This window comes from Clarias gariepinus, chromosome 22 (assembly GCF_024256425.1).
Source record: "Clarias gariepinus isolate MV-2021 ecotype Netherlands chromosome 22, CGAR_prim_01v2, whole genome shotgun sequence".
NCBI classification, from domain to species: domain Eukaryota; kingdom Metazoa; phylum Chordata; class Actinopteri; order Siluriformes; family Clariidae; genus Clarias; species Clarias gariepinus.
The window spans coordinates 18,105,171-18,132,926 of NC_071121.1; the positions used below are offsets into that span (position 1 = coordinate 18,105,171).

At 37.9% G+C, this 27,756-nt stretch overlaps 1 protein-coding gene across 2 annotated transcripts in view; it reads left to right on the plus strand.

Annotated features, from left to right (window-relative positions):
• The window catches only part of baz2a (bromodomain adjacent to zinc finger domain, 2A), a 116,335-nt gene that overhangs the window by 79,399 nt on the left and 9,180 nt on the right, over window positions 1-27,756 (plus strand). For both annotated transcript variants that reach the window (XM_053482655.1, XM_053482656.1), the window contains 6 exons: window positions 6,008-6,163; window positions 9,778-9,938; window positions 22,239-22,525; window positions 23,632-23,767; window positions 27,184-27,330; window positions 27,455-27,681. In XM_053482655.1, coding sequence (XP_053338630.1) covers window positions 6,008-6,163; window positions 9,778-9,938; window positions 22,239-22,525; window positions 23,632-23,767; window positions 27,184-27,330; window positions 27,455-27,681 — 1,114 coding nt within the window. The remainder of the gene's footprint in view (window positions 1-6,007; window positions 6,164-9,777; window positions 9,939-22,238; window positions 22,526-23,631; window positions 23,768-27,183; window positions 27,331-27,454; window positions 27,682-27,756) is intronic.

Here is a 27,756-nt window from a genome sequence, read left to right on the forward strand (position 1 = left end):
GGTGGATGGGTCCTGAATCCACGGATACTTTGTATCCTAGTGTGGAGACTTGCTGTGGGAATCTTTTTCAACATAGGTGAGACCCTCTCTTATGATCTCAAGTTCTTTCTTTTCTGCAAGAGTCATTTCTTTTTCTTCAGGCTGACAGTTACCACAACGGCACCCGCCACACTTCGGTTCACAGGCTGCTCCGATATTGTCCCACTTCCACCACTCAAGAAATTCCTGGTTACTTGCCAGTGAGCTTTTTGTTTCAGCTACATGACTTTTCTCTCTTTGGATTATCTTGGGAACATTTGGAGCTACAGCATTTTCAAAGATTTCCTCATACTTGACCGCAGCCGCCCTCATGGACCGAGCAAAATGCGTCTCAGACCCATGTGCTGTCATATCCACATTCTCAAACAGATCTGGGTGTGCTCCAGCAACGGTTTTCCCCAATGGACTGTGCCATAGAACGAGATCTCCCACGACTTTCATTCTTTGTGGTGCGAGTCTCCCTTCTCGGTGGCTGATAAGGAGTTCAATCTTCTTCTGCCTTTTCAGTTCTTTGAGGTCTGTGTCAGGAAAGAATTTTTTCAATTGCTCTGGAGTTACACTTCTGTGGACTTTGGCAATCTCCTCTAACCCATAACAGATCAGCTGATGAGCCTTTACCATCCCCTTGTGAGTTTTGACTCCAATCCTGGGGAGGTACCTTTTCGTGCTTACTCTAATGGCCATCTTGCCAACCCCATGAACCACCAACGTAACTTTTTCTCCTTTTAACTTAAGTCTATCAGCAGCTTTGTGCGTAATATAATTTGTGTCTCAGGCCAGATCTATCAGAGTGCCAATTTTTTGTTCTGCATCAGCGGTTACTTCCATTAACATCATAATAACAGGGAGTTCTTTTAATCCACTCCCGACTAAAAATCCCATTTAGTCTCTCTCAGAGCAGTCTACCATTTTAGCTTTGTTGGTGAATGCTCTTTTGAACTTTTCTGCTAGTTCTGGTGAGAGTTCTGCCAAAAGCTCCTTTTGCTCATCTGTAAATCTACTTCTTTTCCTGGGGTCTCTGGTGGTGGCTCTTTCCCCACCCATATTCATGAGTTCCCCCTTTGGAAAAAGAAGGTAATGGTGGTCTGACGGGGCCCCTCTTTTACAATCTTTGTTCCTGCAAAGACAGCTGTCGCTGCACCTGTCATCATCCTTGTGACATCCCAAGCACTTTTTACACGCACCCAGTTCCGTTACAATGGACAACTTCTCTGCTAGTTTTAGTTCTTTGAACTTTTTGCAGAAAAAGATTGTCTCTATGCTTCTCTTCTCCACACACGACACATCCACTTTCTGTTAAAACTTTCTTTGTCGTTCTGGTGAAGGTATACTTCTCAGACGTCTTTTCTGCCTTTTCTGAGATTTTGAGCTGCTTGAGCCTTTCAAGAATTTCTTCTTCTTTCTTTAGGAACTCTAGTAGTGCATCAAAGTGTTTCTCTGGTGTGGTCTTGATTGCGCTGATATTTCCAAGGTCCGTCAGATCTGCCAGGGCCTTTTCTACCGTTTGGATTAACTCTATAGCCCTCCTTGGCTGATGATCTCTCACTGCAGAAATCCTTTATAGCTCCTCGACAATTTCCATAGCGATTGTGGTCCTGTTTCCATAGCGGTTCTCCAACACTCTGAAGATGTCAGCAGCTGTGTTGTAAAAGGAAAGCCTGAGCTCTTTGGCGATCTTGTCATCGATGCTGTCCACAAGGTTGAATCTTTTTAACCTCAGCCGACCCTGTGGGTTCTCCTTGTCTTTGAAGGTTTTCTCAGTCCCTCTTCCAGCGGTAGAAGTCCCTCTTATTACCACTGAACATAGGTAGGCTTGTAGGTTTAATTTTTACTACTGGCATAATCTGAGGTGCAGACGCTATTACATCCACCTTATGTTTCACATCGGTTTGTGATTTTTCTTGCCTCACACTCATAACTAAGCTCTCTCAGCTTGCATACGCGACCCTCTAACTCTGCTCTTACAGTTGTCGGGGTCCACCTTTCCCAGTTTGCCAGAGCCTGGTTGCCTTTTTCACCAGTCTCATCAAAAGTTCCAGTTGCATACTATAGCCGACGGTATCGGGCCAGGGGTAGCTCAGTGGTTAAGGCATTGGACTACGGTTCGGAAGATCCCAGGTTCAAACCCCACAACCACCAAGTTGCCACTGTTGGGCCCTTGAGCAAGGCCCTTAACCCTCAACTGCTCAGATGTGTAATGAGATAAAAATGTAAGTCGCTCTGGATAAGAGCGTCTGCCAAATGCCTAAATGTAAATGTAAATGTATCGACAGGCATGTTGATAGCGCGTTCACAAGCTGTCTCTGCCGCGGAGATAGTAGCCACCATCTCGGCTTGTCCATATCCTTTCCAGAGGTCAGTTTGCACTAGCTCGTCAATTTTTTCAAGCCTCGCATTACATACTTCCTCTGTTTCTTCAAAATCAGCTTCTTGCTGTGCTGAAAGTGAAACCTCTTCACCGTCTTTTAGGTGAGCTTTGATTTCTGCCAGTAACCCAGCCTTGTAATCCTCATTGGTTTCAAAAACTTTCCTTCCTCCAGTGGAGAGCTTTTTGAATTCCTTTTTGAGTTCTGATTCTGGCAAATTACGTGCTTCTCTGTTGAGAAAGTTAGCTTGCTTGGTGAAGCTACTTTTTGCAGAAGTTATCTCCCTTTTCACTTGCTCAACTGTTTTTCCAAAGGTTTCTTCTGCCATTTTGCTAGGATATTATCCTCTTAAACCTGTGTCAGCAGTGCTTTGTCTCCGGACTTTACTGATCTGCACACTGCTACACTTGGTTATCGACTGTCGAGTTATCTGGGAATTTGCACATCAGCCTCTGCTTCAAACTCGAAAAAAGCCATAGCCAACTACAGGGGACACGGAAATCAACTCTGGAATCACTTTTAATTCTTGTGTCTGACAGCTTTGCAGGTTACACAACAATTGTTCAAAATAGATTTGACTAAGTGAGGGAGAGAAAACAAGGTCGATAACCTTAAATGAAAACCAGAAAAAAGGGTACATCAATATTCCTGGTAAATAACAGTTAAATCACTACTCCTAAAACACACCAGTTAAATAAAATTTTAACAAATACACCAACAAAATTATTTAACTGAGCTTCCAACACAACTAACACATACTATTCTATTAATCCTTTAAAGGACATGTAATACACAACATCATATTACATTTTTTTTGTGAATACATTTAAACTTAAACAACAATCACAGCATAACATAAGTTACTCTTTTTCTTGTAATAAGCACTTTAGTGATTTTTTATGGGAAAATAAGCACCCTTCTGGAATGAATTATGCTCGCAATCCAAGGTTTTACTGTATAGTTTTTGAAAATGAAGTTAATTATTTTTATAATGATGATACAGTTGAAACCAGATATTTACATACACTTCAGAAAAAAAAACACAAACTTTTTTTCTTTTCTGACAAACATTAAATCAGATTAAACCTTTTCTGTTTTAGATCAATAAATATTAAAATATTTTTTGCATTTGTTAAATGTCAGAAGCAAGGTAGAATTTTTATCACTTTTATCTAAGTCAGAAGTATACATACACTATGTTTATTGTGTCTTTAAACAAAAATAAAAATCCAGATTATTCTATTCTGAGTTTAAGAAGCTTCTGAATCAACCCCAGGACAACAGCAAAAGACCTTGTAAATATGCTGGCTGAAACTGGTAGGACAGTGTCATTATTCACAGTAAAACTAGTCCTGTACCACCATGAGCTGAAAGGTTACCCTGGGAGGAGAAAGCCATTACTTCAAAACCACCATAAAAAAGCCAACTGCAGTTTGCAAAAATCGTAATGTCTGGAGACATGTCCTGTGGTATGGACATGTACTGTTCGGCCATGATGATAAACAATATATTTGGAGGAAAAAAGGCAAACTTCCCAACTGTGAAGTATATAGGGGTGGTAGTATAATGTTGTGGGGCTGCTTTGCTGCAGAAGGGACTGGTACACTTCACAAAATAGATGGCATCACAAAAAAACTATGTGGATATAATTAAGCAACATCTGAAGACATCAGCCAGGAAGTTAAAGCTTGGGCACAAATGGGTCTTCCAAATGGACAATGACCCCAATCATACCTCCAAATTAGTTACAAAGTGGCTTAAAGACAACAAAGTCAAGGTATTGGAGTAGCCATCACAAAGCCCCGATCTCAATCCCGTAGAAATTTTGTGGGCGGCACTAAAAAGGCGAGTGCGAGCAAGCCGGCCTACAAACCTTGACCCAATTACATCAGTTTTGTCACTAGTGGGCCAAAATTACAGCAAACTATTGTAGAAAGCTTGTGGAAGGATACCTGAAACGTTTGCCCCAAGTGAAACAGTTTCGGGGCAATTCTACCGAATACTAAGAAACTGTAAAATTTTTGACTGCTGAAAGTAATAAAAAGAAATTCCATAAAATTCTCCCTCTTTCGATTCTGACAATTAACAAATGCAAAGGATATGTTAATATTTATTGATCTAAAACAGAAAAAGTTTTCTTTGATTTAATGTTTGACACTAAAGAAAAAAGTTTGTGTTTTTTCTGAAGTGTCATGTAAATATCTGGTTTCTACTGTAGGTATACTAAGATTATAATAATGACCAGACCAGATAATGCAGAAAAAACATTTTCAAGTCATTCAAGTTGTACAAACTGTTTTATTGTGTAGTGCTTTAAAAACCATTTTACCATGGAATAAAAATTAAAAAATAAAGCAAATGTGTTATCAGTATAAAAGTGAAAACCTAAACCCTCTTTACAAATTATATTACCCAGAGGAGGCATATACAGAGAAACAAGCTATGACCTTAAAACTGAACCTTGTAAAACTACAAATATTACTTCAGTGTGTACACAGAAGTACCATTTACATTTACAAACTGATAAAGATGGAAAAAAATAAAGCATGTGGCAGGAGAGGGATATTCCCTTAACTTCTACAACATATTCTGATTTGTCAAGTAGAATATTATGATTAATAGTGTGAAAAGCTGCATTATGGTCAAGGAACACAATCAAGCAGACGCAACCATGGTTTACCACTTTAACTGGTGCTGTATCTGTACTATGATGAGACCTATAATGTAACTGAATGGACATGTCATAAATGTACAGTAGGTATGAATGTAGATATGACTGCTGTGCTACAACCTTACAGTATATATATAAATAAAAAAATAAAAATAAAAAAAGATTAGTACCCACTGTGGAGGATATTGGTGACTGCCTCATGCTATGATGACAATAACCAATATATAATATTTTAACAGATTTACTTTGGCTGTGGTGTTTGTTACATTGAAAATTATTACGGTTTTATAGGACATATTATCAGAATCCATTATATAATTAGGAACTGCTCACAGTGCTGCTTTGAGTTTAAATATATATATATTTTTATTTGGACATTATTATATATGCTTTCATGAACATAATGGCCACTTTTTATTATGTGTTTATTTACAGTCAAAACATTTGGGTTTAGAATAAAAAATGAATTTAGGAAGATAGATTAGAATGTCAGCTTTTGATATCTAGATGTGATAACTTAAAAATGGCCTTTTTTAACCAACCAATTTTTCAAATCACCCAAAAATGTAAGACCATGTAACTGACAGGTGTTATCTTTTTCCAGGTGTGCCCTAATAGATTGGTTGTTTAAATAAGTAATAGCTCTGAGTGTCTCATAATGGTTTGAGACATGGGTTTTAAAGCAAGGGCTGCATTTGGGGTTAAAAGGGATAAACCAGCGTAAAGGCCCCAATTAATATATTTTTACTATATTTTTAGTAAATATAAAGATAATTTTACAAACATAATTTGATCTTTTTCACTCTTTGAGGGTCTAAATAATTTTGCAGCTGACTAATGGTTAGTTGTAAAAATATTAAACTGACATTTTTTTTGCAGTTGATGTTGTTTTCGAAGGTCTTAAATGATACACGATATTTTCCATTTCCAGAGATGGTGAAAGGTTGGTGGTGGATCAGAAAGCCTGCGGAACTTACGGCAATTTTGACTGCTCTTCATCCCCGTGGTATAAGAGAAAAGGTTCTTTGCAAGAACCTTACCAAACACATGGAATTTCTGACTGCATACTGTACACAACCCATGACAGGTGAGTAATAAATATATAACAAAATTTGTTTGGTAGCTCTCAGAGACCACCAGCAATAAACAGTATGTAAAAATAAGACAAAAAAGATAATTACGCAAAAAAATATATAAATATAGCAGTATATTCCATGAAATGTATGGATGGTTAAACCTGTGCAAACAGGTCTTGTCAGTAAAAAGAACGCATTGCACAAATTATAAAAAGTTTATTTATTGTATTGTTCTGGAATTCAATGTATAAGCAGAAACTTGGAAAGAAGGTAAATAAACGGGTGAGTAAGAGCTTGGTTCGCTGCTGTCTTTAGTTTTCAGCAGGTGGGTGTGGGTGGGTGTGTGTGTGTGTGTTTGTTTGTGTGTGCGCGCGTGTGTGCCTGTCTGTGTGCCTGTGTGTGTGTGTGTGTGTGCCTGTCTGTGTGCCTGTGTGCCTGTGTGTACGTGTGTGTGTGTGTGTGTGTGTGTGTGTGTGTGAAGGAAGGGGGGTGTAGTGCAAGCTCCAGCTCTGGGGAGGAAACTGTTTTTTAGTTTTTTAACTGTCTGTTAATGTATGTCTTGATTGTCTTGTATCTTTTGCCCAGTATCAGTCTGTCACCTGGATGGGTTAAATCCTTGATGATGTACTGTAGATGGCTAGATAAACTATATCCTGATTGGGGAGCTTGGCTCGGTGCAGTTTTAACTATGCAGGCCAAGCGGGCACTTACAGTAAGCCCCTTCTTCTCCTATTTCCAAAAAGGCCTGTCTATATTTCACAGTAAACATGCCCATTAAGGTCGGCATTTAATTATTTGCAGGGTGCCGGGTGCCACCATTCCCGGGTGTAACCTTTTGCAGCCAAAGGGCTAGAGAGAGCTGATTGGCCGAGCTCTCTCAGAGGTGAGGGATGAGAGGTACTTAGTGCTTTCACATTAATCACGGCTCTACAGCCAATCAGAGGCGTCTGTGAGCTTATGCAAGCAGAAGGAGCGGATGGTGCTGTCCTCCGAGTGTGTGTGCGTGAGTGAGCAGTTCGAAAAGATGCGGTCGGCTGACTTCACGTGGTTCGAAGGGAACTCCTGACTAAGTGGTAGTAGTAGCCTTAATGTAAAAAAAGGATTGTGACTAACAGTATTATATATGGATGATGCTGCTCCCCCATTAACATTATAACATAAAAGATTACTTTTTATCCATCTTCACCAAACGAAATACTGTATAAGCAATTACACTGATTATGCATGCAATTTATATGGATACTTACAGTGATATCAACAGAGAGAGGAGTTTTAAGAATGTTACAGAACTATGAACTGCAGTGAAAAAAATGTCTGGATAGACGCTGAGAAAACATGGTGTAAGAAAAAAGTATAAGTTATATTCGGGTCACTGCAGAGACGCGAACCCAGTATTCCTAGTTACAACCGGGTTACTAGCAGTTTTTCTATCCACTACACCATAGACTAGACTTTTCGTCTGCTTCGTTAAAGACAGATTAAAAAAATTTGCTTGTGTACTTGCAAAAAAAAGAGAGATTTGCTTGTGAACATTTTTCCTTCTTTAAAATGGTATGTGTGTATGTAACCCCCCAACCTACATAAAGAATACAACATTTACAAGACAAAAGACGGTCAGAGGTATGAAAACGTGCCTATTGGTAATGTGCATCTCTGCTTTAAACAAAGTAAAGCAAAGACTTTTTTGGTTCCATGGTGTGTCTGTATGCGTGTATGTATGTCTGTGCTTTAGGGTCCTAGTGGCGCATTCTTAAATTTAGTCGGTCTGAATCTAAATAAACACTAAGTTGGAAAAATCATCTTTAAGAAAACAACACATTCTTAATCTGCAGAGTTCTCTGCTGACATTCTTTGGTCTAAACATGTTTGAGCTTGGTAGCATCATTGCGGTGCTCAAAAGCCTTTATTGATGAATTTCAGGGAGTGTTTCCTTTGGCTTGTTCATCAGGGACAAGAGTCATTGGATTCATGTTTGAATTAAAATACAGTGAAATTTTGGATTGGGAGTAACGCAGTTTTGCGAGTGTTCCACAAGATGAGCAAAAATTTTTAATAAATTTTGACTTGGAAAAACGAGCAAGTCTTGGTTTACAAATAACGAGTACAGTGAAACCTAGGATTACGAGTAACACGGTTTACGAGTGTTCCGCAAGACGAGCAAAGATTTTAAATAAATTTTGACTTGGAAAACGAGCATTGTCTTCGTTTACGAGCACCGAGTATCATGTATCATGCATGCGCTTCTTGATTTGATGCCAAGCGTCATGTGATCACACCTAGCCAAAGGTTTTTCTCTCTCTTGCGCTGCGGGTAATCATCTCCCCTGCTGGGTCTTGGTGCTCGTCTCTTACTGGTATAATCAACATCCGTGTGTGTGTGTGTGTGTTTTTCTTTCTCTTGCGCTGCAGTGTGTGTGTGTTATGTGTGTGCATGCGCGTAATTTGACACCGCGCCGGTTCACACACAAACACACACACACACACACACACACGCTCTTTTCTCTTTTTTATTTTTACTTTATATTTTGTGTTAATTATTTTTATGTGTTTATTTTTATGGGCTGTGGAACGAATAATTTTAATTTACATAATTTCTTATGGGGAAATGTTTTAATGTTTTGATTTACGAGTGTTTTAAAATACGAGCCTGCTTCCGGAACGAATTATGCTCGTAATCCGAGGTTCGACTGTATTATGTAGCACACATGTGCTTCTTGTTTTGACGCAGAGTGTCACGTAATCACAACTGAGCCAATGTTTTTTCCTCTCTCTCGTGCTGAGGAATTGTGGGTTATTATCTCCCCTGCTCTGTGTAAAGTTTGTGCTTTGTGCAAAAGCTGCTTTGCGACAATGACAATTGTTAAAAGTGCTATACAAATAAAACTTTATATATACATATTACGTATGTATAATATACATGGCGCAGACAAACACTAACAGAAACACTGTCGGGATTTATTTTTACTTTACACTTAATTACTTAACTGAGTCATTTATAAGTTATTTATTTATTTATTTACCCTGCCTACAAATTATGTTACCCAGAGGTAGCATAGTAGCATATATAGAAAAAATATATGTGAACCTAAAATTCAACCCTTTAAAACCCAACTATGCTTTAGTACATAAAAAATTCACTATTTAGATCTAAAAATTCCTACCGATCAGTCAAATAAGACCTGAGCCAGAAGTAGACTGTTTGTTAACACCTACAATATTTTCTGATTTATCAAGAAGAATAATGTGGTCACTTGTGTCAAAAGTTGCACCAAGGTAAAACAATAAAAGCAAAGACCAGTAGTAGGTCAATAACATTAGCACTGTCACTGTGCTAGGATGATGTCTAAGTTCTGACTGATATATTCCATGAATTTTATGCCTATAATGGTAAGAGCATAACGGGGTGTGATAATCTTGGCGATAAAGAGGAGATTGAATTTTGCCCTATAGTTAAAAAAAGTCAACTATATAACTGACAAAGGTCAAGGGGGCAATCAGACTTGTAATGTGAACATATTCTTGATTTATTGATTGTACTGTTGCTGCACAAGTGTGTTAAAGTTGGAGAAGTGTATTATGTCACATATTTCTACATCATATATTTTTCTTTTGTATGTATGTATTAGATCCTATCTTTCACCTGAAGATGGAGGATGATAGAGCCTTGCTGGAAGTGGCCAAGCAGCCATGGGTAGAGCAGAAGCATGCCCTGCAGATTGACATTAGCATCCTGCAAATGGTGGAGTATCTGGAGCAAAGGGTGCTGGGTGCTGACCTGCAGCTTAAGGTGGGAAATAAAAGTGTGTTAATAGAAATGCAGATTTAACCTTCTGGATATTAATTAAGCATTTAGTGTTGGTTTATTTCCATTCTTATAATATCTATTATATTTTACACTTTATCGTCTTGTATAAGACTTTGATTGATGATTTAGATTTTTAACCATCTTGGGTATATACACTCAACAAACATGAAAAACCTGATCATGAATTTTATTTCATTTAAATCAATAAACAAAACCAACATTAAATATACATTACATTACAGATTACAGACTGTAAAAGAAGAGTAAAGAAAAAAGTATAACAAACAAGCAAACAGTCAGTTTAAGTTTTCTGAAAATTCAGGTCAATCCACCATAGATCAGGTGAATTGACCTGAATTTTGAGAAAACTCAAACTGACTATTTGCTTGTTTGTTATACTTTTTTATATATGTAGCTTTAAGAGATTTTTGTAAAACTAGAACATCCACTATAATCACAGCGGATGTTGTAGCTTTTGGAGATTTTTGTAATTTTACACGTTGTAAAAGCAAAATAGTGAAATCAGTGGCAGTTGTGGGAAAGCTTTATGCATAAAGACAAAACTTATAGATGCGTGACTCAGCTGCATGATGCTATTCTAATCAGACTCCAATCACAACTATTTAAAGCTCCTATAATAGAGCTCTGTAGGACCGTCAGAATCTGATAAAAATGACTTTGAGGAAAAAAGGAAAACATGGGGGGAGGATGAGGACATTTTGCTTGTGAAGAAGGCAGTACAATGTACGTATATAATAAATATTAATAATAATGTAAATAAATAATATAAAGCAAAATTCTGTCCTACTTTTACCACTAAAGATAAAACATAAGGGGATGGCGATTTGCAAAAGCATCAAATCCACTCAAATAATTTAATGTAAATACATGAAATCGTTTCCCTGAATTTGTGTTGAAGTAATGTGTTGATACAATGTGATGTTTCAAATGATCTTCAGCAATCATATATAAAGTGTGTGTATATATCTATCGCTGGGCAACACTGACTTTCTACAAGGTTTTCTATAGGGTTGAAGGGTTGAGATCTGGAGACTAGTGATGGGAAGTTTGAATAATTTTAGTGACTCGGTTCTTTGAATCTCGTTTATCAAAATGAACAAATCTTCTTTTGAGTCATTTCGTTCATTTAATTCTTTTGATCAGAAATAAATTTAAATGTTGCGTTTTCAATAAAAAGACCCCCAATACGTCTACATACACAAATTATGTCCATAGTTCCAGTTATGAAAATATTACAATGCAATTAAGGGGGATGATGATGGGTTCTGTGATGTCTTTGAGGTAAAAACGTGCAGTAATTGAGCCATGTACAATAACCAAATCTGTTTTGCGCTGACTGGTGATGCCTGCCCAGACTGTTGCACCTCCACCACCAAAGCAAACCCTGGGGACCATGCTGACCTCAGCGAATCGCTCACCTCGCCTTCTTCAGCAAGGCTGACGACAATCATTTGTGTGCACAGGACGGTATACCACTCCTGCATTGTCCAGGTCACATGGTCTTGTGCCCACTGCAAACGTTCAAGGCAAAGCAGTGGAGTCAGTTGCGAATGGTTTGTCTGGTAACCCTAGTACCCCTCGCATCTCGTAAACGGGCCTGCAGCTGTGTAGCAGTTGCATAACGATGTCTGAGTGATTAGGTCCTTACTGTAGGTTTTGGTCATCGTTGTGGTCTGTCACTCGTGTCGCTCCACTCCTGGGTCTGTCATGAACTCTGCCAGTAGTTCTATGTCTTGATGCAAGTCTGCTGATGACAATTTGAGACACACCAAGTTCACGAGCAACATCTGACTGCAATACCAGCTTTTTATACTTACAATGTTGAAATTGATGTTACATTGAAAAAGGTTGTTTTTTGGGATTGGCCCCAATATAAGTTACACCTTATATTGGGGCCAATGAGACCGTCACATGGAAAACACAAGATAAGGTGTGTCTATCACCCTAATACAATTGCCTTCCTATCCCAAAAATGTCTGAAATGAAACAAACACCGTATGTGACATCTACTTAGTCTCTCACAATATCCCTAACTTATTGTGAGTAGTATATATATATATATATATATATATATATATACACACACACACTCACTCACAATTAATTACATTAAATAATTTAATCTCCTGCAGATTTTTAAAGTTTGCCCACTTACAAACAAATTTAGGGTCTTGGCATAGGATAATTGTAAAAAAAAAAAATAAAAAATGCATTTAAATAAGATAAAATAAGAATTTGATCCTCAAACAAAAAATGACTTAGTACTTGGTGGCGAAACCCTTACTGGCATGCTTGTAGTTAGTCACCAAGTTTGCACACATCTCAATAGGGATTTTTCCTGTCGTTTGCCAACTTGAAGTTTCTGCTCCCTCCATAAATTTTCTATAGGATTAAGATCAACAGACTGGCTGGACAATGTGCTTCTTCTTACACATGTCGTTCCTGAGCTGCCAGTGATCCAGAGTCCCTCTGCCCTCCGGACCTGTCTGACCCATTTTGGTGCCCCGCTTCTGGTTCGAGATCTCCTCACAAGGATGCCCCGTGTGTCTCTTTGGGATGCGTCTCGTGTCTGGGGATGGTTCTCTCTACATAGAAGATGGTTCTGGCCTCGACTGGTGTTGGCAGCTGTTTCTCTGATGACTTGACTGTTCGATAATTCAGGACTGGAACTTCATACAAGTCTACCTGAGTTTTCAATAACTAACTGGAATCTATATTAACATCGATTAACATCAACTGTTATAGCTGAACTGGCTGCCATCTAACACACACTATGAATGCTGATCAATTCCTGCTCTCTGTTTCACCCAATTGAGGATGGGTTCCCTGTTGAGTCTCCTTCCTCTCAAGGTTTCTTCCTGCTACCATCTCAGGGAGTTTTTCCTTGCCACTGTCACCCTCTGCTTGCTCACCAGGGACTATCTGACCATTTTGATTCATATATAGTCAAATTCTATACAAACTTAAATAATTATTTTGATTGTGTAAAGCTGCTTTGCGACAATGGCAATTGTTAAAAGCGCTATACAAATAAATTCAATTAAATAAATTTAATTGAATTGAGCCACGTCTTTGTTGCCTTGGCTGTATGTTTGGGTCATGCTGAAAGACCCATCCACGACCCATCTTCAGGAGGTTCTTACCAAAAATGTTACAATACAATGGTTACTCAAGGGGAATGTCTATTACTGCCGCGCACTCTGCCGCGGCCAAATGGCAACAGCCAAAATGAATAAGTCGTAGTTCAAAGTAATTTGTGAAATGACCACCAGGTGGCGCAAAGGGACATTTTGCAAAACTGCTGCAATTAATTTTGTTTAGACAGACTCTCTGTTTCTATCTGTCTAGTGTTATTATTAAAGAAAACAGCACAAACAACAGCTCAAGGGCTTGTAAAAACATTTGTATTTTTAATGGTAAAAATGTCAATTTAGGAATCCACAGAAGCTCAGTGGTCCGAACACAACATAATAATCTTTGTATGATAAAATTACTTGTGGCATGAATCTATACAAAGCACTTCAGTTTCAAATAATCATTCAACGCTGCCCCCAAACAGCAAAAAAATAATAATCATTTTGCTTTCTGCTGTTTATGTCCAGCATTGAATAATTATTTAATTATTATTGATTAAAGCTGCTCACATTGCGCTTTAACAAAATGCAGTGCTTAATCAGCAGGTATATGTCGCCCCCTTTTTATGATAGGTGAATATTATGACTGAAACAAAGCTGCTCGTGTCGGCTCATATCAGGAGCATTTTGATCAAAGGGCAGATGAAAAGTGAAAGTGTGTACCAACAACACAGCATGATGTATGTCTGTGAATAGCTGAAATGTGGTTGTGAATAAGCCTTTTAGTGAATGTAAAATATTCATGTGGACCCGCGGCGCGTGTGCGCTCTTTCACTTTGTCGAGTTTTGATCTAAAGTCAGATGAATGCGTGCGTCGATATTGGAGATTTATAAGGGATTTCTCTTTCCCAAAAATACAACAAACACACATTTATACATGTTAAATAAGCACTGTCTTTGTGGCGCTGTGCGAAACACACGCCGATGTGAGTCGCTTCATTTTAGTCATAATATCCTAACATATTTTTTCTGTTTGGTGGGCCACGCTCGCACAACCTCTGGCTCCATCCATTGATCCCTCATCATCATTTTCTGTCATTGGCAAACTTTAGATGGGCCAGTACATGTGTCTTGTTTAGGATGTGGACCCTGCATTGATTTCAATCCATGGCATCCTACAGTGGACCCTCGGATTGAAATCTTGGAAAAGCATCTTTTACATGTAAAGCATCTTTTACATGCACACACGTGTTTATTATAACACACGTGTGTGCGCATGCCTGTAAAGCAAAAGCAATTGTCAATAGAGAGGTTAAAGATTCATTTTCTCTCTCTCTCTCTCTCTCTCTCTCTCTCTCTCCACCTGCCCAGTACATACAGTGTGTGCATACAAACACCAACGGAAACACTTATCTGTCGGGATTTTTTTCAGGTTAATTCGCTTTATTTTTACTTTATATTTTGTGTTAATTATTTTTATATTTTTTTTTTGGGGGTTGTGGAACAAATAATATAAGTTTGGGGGTATATGTGGGAAATTCGCTTTGATATACAAATGTTTTAATGGAACGAATTTCTTGCAATCCAAGGTTTCACGGTACTATGTAAATACATCTGCTGATGCATCTGGACACATCTTCAGTGATGGTTCTGGAATCATTGGGTGTTTCGGGTCTTTCAACATCATACACCTTTAACCAGGTGACCCAGCCGGGGTTGATCAGACCCCAGCTTATGTCCAGATGGCTAACTAGCTACCACGACTCCATGGTTGGCCTCTCTTAAGCCACAGCCATCTTTAGGCCCTCTCTGCCGCTTCGATGGTACTGCGGATAGCTCTCCTCTTTCGCTCTCCAATGATGCCTAAACTGCTTAGGACTCAGCCTAAGGAATGGGCCACAAAACCTCTGCATCCAACCTCTAATGGAAGGCACCTCGCTCTCCACCCAGTCTGCTGACAGTCACCGACCAATCCCGCCTACCTGAATAGCTTTCTCTCTGTAAGCTGTAAGCTCCAACACCACAACTTGCTTTGTAGCCTCGGACACAAGTACCATGTCTGGTCATAGGGTAGTGACAGCAATGTGGCTGGGGATGTAGCTGTCGTTCAAGGTCCACCAAAAGCTGCCAATCTCTAGCTGAGGTCAGGATCCCTGCCGGAGTTCTTTTGACTGAGGTTACCTGCTCCCCAGCTCTAACAAGGGCAATAATCATCTCCATAGTTTCGTCTTGAAGGGCTGTGCTGCAGCAGCCCAGGATGTGCTCTAGCGTGCCTCTCTTGGAACACAATAGGCATGTAGGTGTTTCTGCTATGCCCCATGTGTGTAGATTAGATGGACATGGAAGCACATTATACACTGCTTGAAGAAGAAAGTTAATGTGGTGAGGCTCGGCTTTCCAGATTTCAGTCCAGGTCACTTTCCTCTCAACTGCATTTTCCCATCTTGTCCAGGCCTCTTGTAGCCTTTATCCCACAGCCTTGCAGGATCTCGTCTCCTCCACTGCTGCTCTTACCTCCTCTTGAACAAGGCACCGCCTACCCTTCCCTCTGGTGTTTATTTGGGAAGTTAGAAATTTAGAATTCATTTTAAAATTTTACTATTTGTGTAAAATTTGTGTAAATCGTTACACCAGCAAGCACCCATTTACTTATCTGAATTGCTGCACCACCATACCCCCCTGAGAAGTTTGAGATCCTGTGACCAGAACCTCCTCTTAATCCCACACTCCAGACTTAAGCGTAGAGGTGACCGTGCTTTTTCGGTTATTGGGCCTCGTCTTTGGAATGACTTGCCAATTGATATCCGAATGGCTCCGAATTTACCTATTTTTAAATCCCTTTTAAAAACCTATTTGTTTTCCATGGCCTACTAGGCGCTACTGTGCCTACTCGTTTTATTAGTTTTGTGTGTATCGTGTATTTTTAGCCTTTTTATGATGTACGTTTTATGATGTGGATGTACAGCACTTTGGTCAGTCTTGCGGCTGTTTTAAATGTGCTATATAAATAAACTAAACCTAAACCATAGAAAGGATCTTAATGGTATATACAGGTGCATCTCAAAAAATTTTAATATCGTCAAAATATATAGATTAATTACACACAAACTGTTATATTTCAAGTGTTTATTTCTTATCATTTTAATGAGTATGGCTTACAGCTAGTAAAAACTCAAAATTCAGTATGTGGGTGATTCTCATCAAAAAATGAATATAAAAAAAATAATTTAAAAAAATTACCTTTTTTCCAGACATTAGCAACAAAGTCTGAGGTATTTGTAAACATTAATTTAAGACCTTTTCCTTACCATTTAACAAATTTTTTTACATAATTTCCAAAATAAGTCCTAAAATTCTCATTACTGCAACACACTAAACACATCAACACTGCAAGAAAAGCAAATAAATGTTCACATTTTAAGAAATCGATTATTAATAGTCGTGCACAGTTACTTGAAGTTCGGAAATAAGGTTTATTTTTAATTTAACAATTTTCTTAACCAATTGATTGATTTCTCTCATTACCGCAACACCTATCACAATTTACAACCAGTGTTTTGTTCTATATTTCAATATAACCTGACATTTTTAAAATGATGTGACATACCTCAAATAACACAATTTGTGGATTCTACACATGCATTTAAAATTAAAGTACTATTTTTTTATTAATTTTTTGAGGGACGAGGTTAGGTAGGCCAAATTAAGATGGTTCGGACATGTTCAAAGGAGGGAAAGTGAGTATATTGGTAAGAGAACGTTGGGCATGAATCTGCCAGGTAAGAGGCAAAGAGGAGGTACAGTATATGGGTGTAATAAATTAGGATATGAAGCTAGTGCAGTGAGAGAGGACATGAAGTTAGTTGGTGTGAGAGAAGAGGATGCAGAGGATAGGGTTAGATGGAGGCAAATGATTCGCTGTGGCGACCCCTGAAAGGGAACAGCCGAAAGACAAAGAAGAAGATGAAGCTAGTGCAAGTGTTGAGAATGCAGAAGATAGAGATAAGTGAAGAGAGATAATGAATCTATTGTCCCATGTTTCCCATTACTAATAATCAAACTTTATTTACATTCTGTATATATGTTTAAACAGTCCTTAAAAAGTGTTGCGGAGGATGAGAACATCAAGCATGGACACATAATTTTCCTACTTTTTTTCATTATTATAATTAATATTCAACAAATTATTTTTTTCTGCCATCTAAAATAATCTAGTAGAACATAAATAAATTTTTTTAATATAATTTTTTTTATTTGTTTGTTTTTAAATTACAACATGACAAATTTAAACACAGAATGTGTTATGTGTTCAAATATTCAGGACATAAGCTACAACTGTCTCATTCCATGCTGCCAGCCACTCTTGTACCAGAGACAACAGAAACGACTTACCATGTCATAATTCAATTCAATTCAATTTTATTTGTATAGCGCATTTAACAATTGTGTCATTGTCGCAAAGCAGCTTTACACAATCAAAAGCATTATTTAAGTTTGTATGAAATTTGAATGTGTATGACTCAAAATCTTCATATAGTCCATGGTGAGCAAGCCGAGGGCGACAGTGGCAAGGAAAAACTTCCTGAGATGGTAATAGGAAGAAACCTTGAGAGGAACGAGACTCAACAAGGAACCCATCCTCATTTGGGTAAAACAGAAAGCAGAAATTGATCTGCATTCATACTGTGTGTTAGGTGACAGCCAGTTCAGCTATAACAATTGATGTTAATATGGATTCCAGGTAGTTATTGGAGACTCAGGTACACTTGTAGGAAATTCCAGTCCTAACTATCGAGCAACTGCAGTCAAGTCAAGTCCTCAGAGAAACAGCTGTCAACACCATTTAGGGCCAGAACCATCTTCATGGTAGAGTAAAACCGTCCAGACACCAGACGCATCCCAAAGACACAGAGGGCATCCATGTGACAAGATCTTCAACCAGAACTGGGGCATCAGAATGGGTCAGACAGGTCCAGAGGGCAGAGGAAGTCTGGATCGCTGGCAGGTCAGGAACAAAATGTGTAGCTCAAGAGAGAGCGGAGGAGAGAGGAAAAAGAGAGAGGGAAGAGAGAGAGGGGCTGAGATAACAGGAGAGGGGAGAGCAGAAGGGGAGAGCAGAAGAGGAGAGATAACAGTTAGGTATGGTCGCAGTCACATAATGTATAATATTAATGTATATTTAGTGTAGAGTGCAAGCAGAGACTCGGGCAGGACTAACTATAACAGCATAACTAAAAGGGAGAGCCAGAAGGAAACACAGACATGAGGGTTCCCTGAGTTGTAAAGCAAACAATTAGCTCACCGTCAACAAACCTGAGTGATCAGAGAGTGGGGAAGACAGCATCTAAACATACCAGTTCACCTAATACTCTACGTCCATAAGTCCTAAGATCTGCTCCTTTACCTTTTATTTATTTATAAAAATGCTTGATTCAATAAATAGGTTTTTAGCCTGGACTTAAACACTGAGACTGTTTCTGAGTCCCGAACACTATTTGGAAGGCTATTCCATAACTTTAGGGCTTCATAAGAAAAAGCTTTGCCATCATCAAAAACAACTAACTGTTGTTTTTGATGTTATGTCATTACCTAATTCCATATGTGTTATTTTTATAGTTTTGAAATTTCCAGTATTGTTGTAGAATGTAGAAAATAAATCATTAAACAAAAACAAAGAAATTTGCAGGTGACTCCCAACTTTTGAATGGTAGTGTATGTCAAGAGGAGTATTTTAAAATCAATGCGAAAATTCACAGGGAGCCAATGAAGTGAAGATAAGATGTGATGTGCTTGTATCTTCTGGTTCTAGTGAGGACTCTCGCTGCTTTATTCTGGACAAGCTAAAGCTTGTTTATGCACCTAGTTGAACAACCAGACAGTAAGGCATTACAATAGTTCAACCTAGAGGTGATAAAAACATGAACTAGTTTTTCTGCATCGTTTAGCGACAATATATTTCTTATCTTGGCAATATTTCTGAGGTGAAAGAATGCTATCCTGGTAATATTATTTACATAAGCTTCAAATGAAAGGCTGAAATCTATTATCACACCGAGGTCTTTTACTGTTGCACTTGATGGAACAGAAAGGCCATCTAAAGTTACAGTGTGATCTAAAATCTTACTTCTAGCTGTATGCAGTCCTATGACTAGAACTTATGTCTTATCAGGATTAAGCAGAAGGAAGTTAATTAGCATCAATCTCTTATGTCCTGCACACATTGTTTAACTTTAGTAAGCTGGTTTTCCCATCTGGTTTTGCTGAGACATATAATTGTGTGTTGTCAGCATAGCAATGAAAACTAATACCATGCTTATGAATTATGTTGCCCAGAGGAAGCATGTGAAGAGAAAAAAAAGCTGTGGGCCTAAAACTAAGCCCTGTGGAACACCAAACTCCACTAGAGAACATGCATAAGACGTGAGCGATAGTACAGATTGCCATGTCATCTGCTGGTGTGGGTCCAATGTATTTTATCAGGTCCAAAGTCAGCACAGGCATCTACCAGGAAGTGTTAGAGAACTTCATGCACTTTATGCTCTTTTGATCTTTAAGAGCACTTCTCTGCTTCATTGAGATGCTGATTTTATTTTCCAGCAGGACTTGGCACCTGCCCACACTAACAAAATTACTAATACCTGGTTTAAGGACCATTGTATTCCTGTGCTTGATTGGCCAGCAAACTCGGCTGACCTAAACCCCATAAATAATGTATGGGGTATTGTGAAGCGGAAGATGCGGGACACCAGACGCAACAACGCAGAAGAGCTGAAGGCCGTTATCAGAGCTATATATATATATATATATATTTAATTATATATATAATTCTTTGTGTAATGAATCTGTAATGAGTTAACTTTTTTAACTTTGAATATCATCCACTTTTTAATGATATTCTAATTTATTATATATACAATATCAATATTTTTTTTTAAATATTTTTTTTTATCAATAATTTATTATTACCGAATAGAGACTCAACCTCACCCTTTATTGAGATGCACCTGTATGTATGTATTCATGTACAGTACTGTCCATGTTTATTAATTAGAATATCGTATGAAAGTTGAATATCATCGGAAAGCTTGCATATTAAAGCACTCGACTATTACAGCGAATTTTCCCATAAGGAATAATAGAATCTCAGATAATTCATTCCACACCTCAAAAATAGTCATAAAAAAATTATTAATACAAAAGATGAAGTAAAAACAGAACAAATTAGTGTGTAGGATGACTTTCACACACTCGCACACAAGCACACACACACACCAGTTTACCGAATAGAGACTCACCCTCGCCAGTTGTCCTATACACACAAGCACAAAATAAAATATAGTTGCAAGCAACGATGAGCGGCCCCAAGAACCCTATGTCATCGCCACCCCGCGTGCACAGCACAACCTGTTTGTCTTTTGAGTGTGTTGAGACCTACAGTACAAAAACCATCGGCGCCTGGGTGCACCTGTGTGCAACTTGCACACTTTACACAATATGATGTAATAGGGCTTATCTATTGTCATGTGTGTGCGCGTGTGTTTAAGTGTGAACATTTGTTATGTGTGCGTGTGTGTGTGTCTGTGTGTAGACTAGGGGAATTTTATGTTAAGACCTCTAAAGACCTGGTGTGCTTGTGTGTGTGTGTGTGTGTGTGTGTGTGTGTGTGTGTGTGTGTGTGTGTGTGTGTAGAATAGGGGAATTTTATGTTAAGACCTCCAAAAACCTGGTCTGCTTGTGTGTGTGTCTGTCTGTCTGTCTGTGTAGAGAGTGAGAGATGCGAGTGGGAGTGTTCTCTCCACAACATTTGTGGTGTGAGTGTATGTGTGTGATGTATAAGTGTGTTTATGCGTGCATGCGTGTGTCTGTGTGTGAGAGACAGATGTGAATGTGTGTGTGTCATATGAGTGTGTTTTTGTGTGTGTGTAAGAATGAGTGTGTGCGTGTGTGAGAGTTAACAGTTTTAGTTCTGTGTGTTTTAACATTTGTGATGTGTACATGTGTAGAATAGGCCGCAGATGCTGGAAAAAAGCATCACACTATGATGTTACTCAATGGGATGTCACTAAATGGGATGTCACTGAACGTGATGTCACTGAAATCACTCAATATAAGGCCACACAAAGTTTTAACCACTTTTCAGTATAAGTTTTAAGGCATCGTCACGGCTTACCCATTTGAGATTTCTCTACACATTTGCATCTGCAATGTCTTTAGACAGAATACGTTTGGTGGTGATTGTATAAATTCCCTAGGAGGAGTATATCAAAATCCATCGGTGCATTTTAGCAAACAACCCAAAATAACTGCCTTCCTTTTGAGTTGAGCCCATGACATGCAGTCTTTAGATTACATAGGGCCAGTTTGGCGGTGATTGTATAAATTCCCTAGGAGGAGTATATCAAAATCCCATGACATTATGTGCAAGTGTGTATGAGCTATGCAGCAAAATCTCGGGTGGGGGCCCCCGGGCCACTTGACTCTCAGGCATCCGAATGGTGGCAGATTCCAGGCTGCCTGCCAATATTCATGAGTTTTTGAGCATGTAAAGACCCCCCCAAAAGCTCAAAAGAGTGGGAAAAAAAATCATTAGGAAAACACGAGAGTCTTGCATACCCTATAGTGCTTGGTCCCGCACTCGTATTTATAGTGTTATAGTAAACAGTACACAAGTGCACAAATGTTGACTATACGAGTGACGCATGTGCACTGAGACCAGGCATGGGAGATTCAATTCAATTAAATTTTATTTGTATAGCGCTTTTAACGATTTACATCATCACAAAGCAGCTTTACACAATCAAAAGAATTAAGTTTGTATGAAATGTGATGATGTATGAATGGAGATGATTACCCATAATTCCACAGCATGAGAGAGAGAGAATAACCATTGGCTCACTTGTGATCACGTGATGCTTGGTGTCAAAACAAAAAGCGCATGCCTGCTACATGATACTCAATAAAAGTTTTAGATGGAAAATTATTGTTGCAGTCAGTAATTTGCTACAGTTAACAGCTCTAGTACAGTACATTGTCTGCCTTTTTTCCCCCCCAAGATAAAAATGTTTAACTTTGAGTTCTAGTTTATGCTTTCTTAATGCTTCAAAGACTGGTTTACCCTTGGATTAATTTGCTTTTCTCTACTATTCCTATTTTCTCTATCTTCCCCTCTCTTTTATAATTTGGTTAGATTTTCACTGCTCCAGACCTCGACTCTACCAGGGAAGACCTTAAATATTGCGAACATGAGGTGGATCCCAGCGAAGACTGGATGTTGAGGAGCAAAAAAGAAAGGTGGGATCTTTTGCGTGTGCCCACAAACCCCCTGGATCTGGCTGTGATGCGCCTTACCAACCTGGAGAGAAATATTGAGAGGCGCTACCTCAAGGGGCCACTGTGGAATCTTGCTGAGGTGGTGCGCTTAGCTCCTCTTCCATGCCCAAATGAAGGAGAGGAGATTGACCAGGACAACCTCAGGTCAGAGACATAAGAAATAATAAAGGAATAATGAAAGAAGTAGTTTTTCCACGATTTCCGTGTTTCTTTTAAAATAGTCCCATGTTTTGGTTAATTAAAAACCTAATTAACTATAATAAAAAGTAGTCGTCAGTGAAGTGACATAATGTATTGAAAGTAGTGCTGGACTATTTAAATTAAAAAATATATATATTATGAAATAGAATGACAAAAGTGCCCATGTTACATTGTATTTTGCCAAACTTGATCAAGGCAAAATTAAACTAGCCAAACATAACTGATTTAAACTGCTAGGATTAGGTTACATTTCGGTTTATTGTCATTCAACTTTCAATTCAGTTCAATTTTATTTATATAGCGCTTTTAACAATGGTCATTGTCTCAAAGCAGCTTCACAAAAATGAAAGAAATTCATAAATAATAATAATTTAAAAAAAGTATATAAAAACCTTTACCTTTAAAGGACCTTTAAAGCAGCAGAAATTGTTCTGTTACCTTTCCCAGATTTGTGCCTTGAGACAATTCTGTCTCGGAGGTCTACAGACAATTTCTTTGACTTCATGCTTGGTTTGTGCTCTGACATGAACTGTCAACTGTGGGACCTTTTATATAGACAGGTGTGTGCCTTTCCAAATCATGTCCAATCAACTGAATTTACCATAGGTGGACTCCAATTAAGCTGCAGAATAATCTCAAGGATGATTAGGAAAACAGCACCTGAGCTCAATTTTGAGCTTCAAAGCCAAGGCTGTGAATCCTTATGTACATGAGCTTTCTCAATATATATATATTTTTTTTAATAAATTGGCAAAAATCTTAAGTAAACTTGGGTTGTAAATACTTTCTGGATGCGCTGTATACACATAGTAAATAGTGTATTTTAGCTCGTTAAATATAAATTTATATTTATACCAAAAAACCTTTTCAACAGTGCTTGAGTGATGGTATCTATCCAAAGATGGAAATTTCAAAGCACTTTTGTACTTTAAGTCGCTCTGGACAAGAGCATCTGCCAATAGCCTAAATGTAAATAAATGTATACATTACATTTATTAGCAGTACTATCAATTTGGGGTTGTTACATTGTTGTTTTTGACTGTTTCTAGTCTAGAGAATGAAATCACACCTAGGTTAAGAACTTGGAGGCAGGCCTTGGACCGGTGTCGAAGTGCATCGCAGCTCTCCCTGTGTCTACTGCAGCTGGAAAGAGCCATTGCCTGGGAGAAATCAATCATCAAAGTGGTGAGAACATACCACTGTGCTCTGAATGACATGAAGATAGTTTTGCTAATTCCACTTATTAAATAATAAGAATGCATCAAGACATAGTCTTCCACACCTTTTTAATGTTATTTTATCTGTATATTCTTTAACAATTACATATATTAAGCAGTGAGGAAACAGATTTAAAAAGAAACCTTGTTTCGGGCACAATGGATTAATAGTGGATTTTATTTATTGAAGTACCCAGTCATCTAGTGAAAAGGCAAATGACATCAGAAAGTCTTGGAGGCAAGATGTGTTACTCAACCCAGTTTGCTTTAACTCTGTATAACCATGAACCCTCCAGTTAAATTACTTTACCCAATATTTTTATTTTATTTTATTATATATTTACATTATATTTATTTTATTAATGGTATAATTTTACTATTGACACAATAGCCAGTGACATAACAGAATGTGATCATTTTTTGAGTTTCAATCAGTCAAACCTTCCTTTCACCAGTTCAAAAGCTGTGCAGAAAAAGTCAATAGACTATGAAACTTTTTGTTTGCAAACATTAAGAATACATACAACCCTATTGCCTTTCTCCACTTGTCAACCTGATATGGTTTACCCTATCGCATATCTTGGCTGTCCACCAGCAAACATCTATACAAGAACTGCTGGAAAATTGCCATATAAACCAATTGAGGCACTAGAGAGCTGCTTAAATTAAGTAAAAGATAAGGAGATTCGCTTACTAACAACAAACAATGCAATTCTGTATACAACCTGAATTCTGTAAAAGTTGGGACATTTTTTTAATTTGAATAAAATGAAAACAAAAAGACTTGAGCCAATGAGCCAATATATTATTCAAAATCGAACACAGAAAACATAAATGTTTAAACTTAAAAATTTTACAATTTTATGCACACAATGAGCTTATTTCGAATTTGATGCTTGCTACAGGTCTCAAAAAAAGTTGGGACATCTCCTCTTCTTTTCTTAACAGTTTAAAGACATCTGGGAATTGAGGTTATGTGTTTTTGGAGTTTTGGTGTTAAAATATGGTTTCTTTTTTTTTCCCCGATATAGGTTTCCAGCTGCTAAAGAGTTTGTGGTAGACTTTGATGTTTAATGATGCAACAAATATTCTCTATGGTTAAAAGATCTTGACTGTTGGCAGTCCAATTCAGCACCAATTCGGACTTCTAATATGAAGCCATGCTGTAATAGCTGCAGTATGTGGTTTTGCATTGTCCTCCTGAAATACACAAGGCCTTACCTAAAATAGATGTTTAAAACCTTTATATACCTTTCAGCATTTATAGTGCCTTCCAAAACATGAACGCTTCCCATATCATATGCACTTATGCATCCCCATAATGTCATAACAGGAACAAAACAGTGAAAGACACGGCAATGCCTTGGTTTAAATGGTGTTGAAATTAATTAAATATCATGATAGTAGGCTATCTGATAGTGTTAACTGCAAATGTCCTGATTCGTGAATATGCCAACATATCTTATTTAAAACGTAAAAATGTGTCGACATCATCAGAAGACATAAATGAATAATATATATATATATTATCATAGTAAGTTAATATTATTTTATGAACACGAAGTTCTTCTGGCTTTTTATAATAATCATCATATTTGCTGTTTGTGTCCAGCATTAAATAATTATTTTATCCATTATTTAACCACGGCTGGAAGTAATAGCTGGAATGTGATGTGATTGTGAATTCATGACTGAAATAAAACAGTTTGTCTTTTGTAAAGTACTTTCACTTTACAAAAGGCATCGTTTTTTTCAAAAGGTTGATAAAAGTGTGTTCTACAGTATATACAACGCGACAGCTGCGCGTAGTTACTCACTTCTCACCTTTCATGTAGGTCTGCTCGGACTTATTAATTCGTTTTAAACCCCTCAAAAATGCGTGTGTATACAGCTCAAAACCTTCATCAGTTATTAAAGATAGCATTTATTTAGAAAAAATGCCTTAGTGATTTCTGAGCTTCAGGAAATCTCCTGGCACTCTGCGCATAACACCGGGCCAACTCATGTCGGAAAGAATTTATAAACGGTTTCTAAATGTGGGCTATTGTTTTTTTACTTATAATATTTGTTAATTTAATTTAAATGAGGTTTGGGCTCAGGACTTTGATTCGGCATCATGATTCTCCTCTTTAATTTACTACATAGTTTTAATCGGCGCTCAGCCGCATGCATAAAGTTTTCCACAGCGCACTGGCAGAAGTCGACTAATGATTATGAATGCATCGGGAAAACAGCAAGCAGTTTTTGTACATTAATCTGAGTCCTCATCTGTTACATTTTTTAGGACAATCGTTTTTTCAGCCTGATGGCCTGCGCCCATTTCAATATCGCTCCTTGCTCACTAGTTAGGCGGCCTCTAGTGGTGTGGCGTTGCTTAAATAATAGTATAAAATCGTCCAGACCCTGGTTCAAATCTCGCTCTGGGAAAAAATTTAATAAATGTGGATCCTTTGGTTTACTCTTTTTGCTTATAATTATCATTAAATTATAGCAACTGTGAGGTGAGTGCTAATATGTTTCATAGCTTAAGAAAAAAAATCTCAATTGCAAACATGCATTTAGTACTGAAGCATATCATAACAGGGGAGCATTTTAGCGCATAACACTGGCACTTTGAGCACTGCCTGGGAATCGAACCCGGGCCTTCCGCATGACAGGCGAATCGCCAAACAATGAGCCAACAGTGCTTAACCATGGTATGACTTGACAAAAATAACAATAAAATGGTATTTTTATTTTTATTTTTTTCAGATTTAAGGAACAGTGCTTCACACCAAATTTTATGTTCAGGGAAAAAATTTACCATATTGACATTCATACTGCAATTTCTTACAAATTGAAGAAAACTCTTCGTCGTCTTCCTAACAAAATAAGCACTGCATCAAGTGTTGCCATACAGCCCCAAGTGCTCTTTACAAATATTCCCCTTTATGACCAGTTCATTGAGGCAAAACATTTTTTTTGACTCCACCCCATTGACAAGGGCTTCATGCTTGTTACCCTAAAAAGATAAAACCCTAACAAAAACAATTGCATCTTCAGTGCTTGGACCACTAACAAGAAGAATTCTAACAAAATCAATTTAAATCCGAGTTAGGTCAAGAAATTTTATTTATATTTATTTATTTTTACATGATTTATCTTAATTACACTGCAGAAATAGACTCAGCCATGTTTAGATATTATTCTTGTTTAGGTAGAAGTTTACAGATGCTCAAGTTATTTTAATAATATTCATTACATGACATTTTTTACATTTGTTGGAAACTAAACAAAAACCTGAAAAAATGTGTTGTTGGATTTCTGACTTATGGATTTTCAGATATGAATAAGATTTGTATGTATAAATATGCACAAACATAGAAGGCGCATGTGTGTTTACAGACATGCCAGCTGTGCCGCAAGGGTGATAATGATGCATGTCTATTATTATGTGATGGCTGTGATCGTGGATGGCACATGTTCTGCCTGAGGCCGAAGGTCACTCGGGTGCCAGAAGGTGACTGGTTCTGTCCTGCCTGCAATTCTCAGGTAATAAAGCATGAAAATCAGATCCTTATAAACTACAGTAACAGCAAGTAAAACTCAGTTATACATTATCTCAAAATGCCTATACATTGGTACATCTAACATGTTAATTTGGATCGTTTTTAAGGAACCCGATGAAGATTCCCTGCCAAAAAAATCAGCCAGACAAAGAGCAAAGGCACAAAAACGACGCCCCCCTTATGGAGGAGAAAGGTCAACTGAGAAGTGTCGAAATGCGCAGAACATGACATCACGGCAAAAAAATGGCCTCACCCCCTCCACTGGGACAAGCTACTCACTGTCCAAACGCAGACGCATGGCTACACGCAACCAGCCTGACCTCACATACTGCGAGTAAGTTACAGAATTAAGAATTTTCATTTTTTGGACTTGCATTCTATTGTATTTTTTCTTAGTTAAAAATTTATC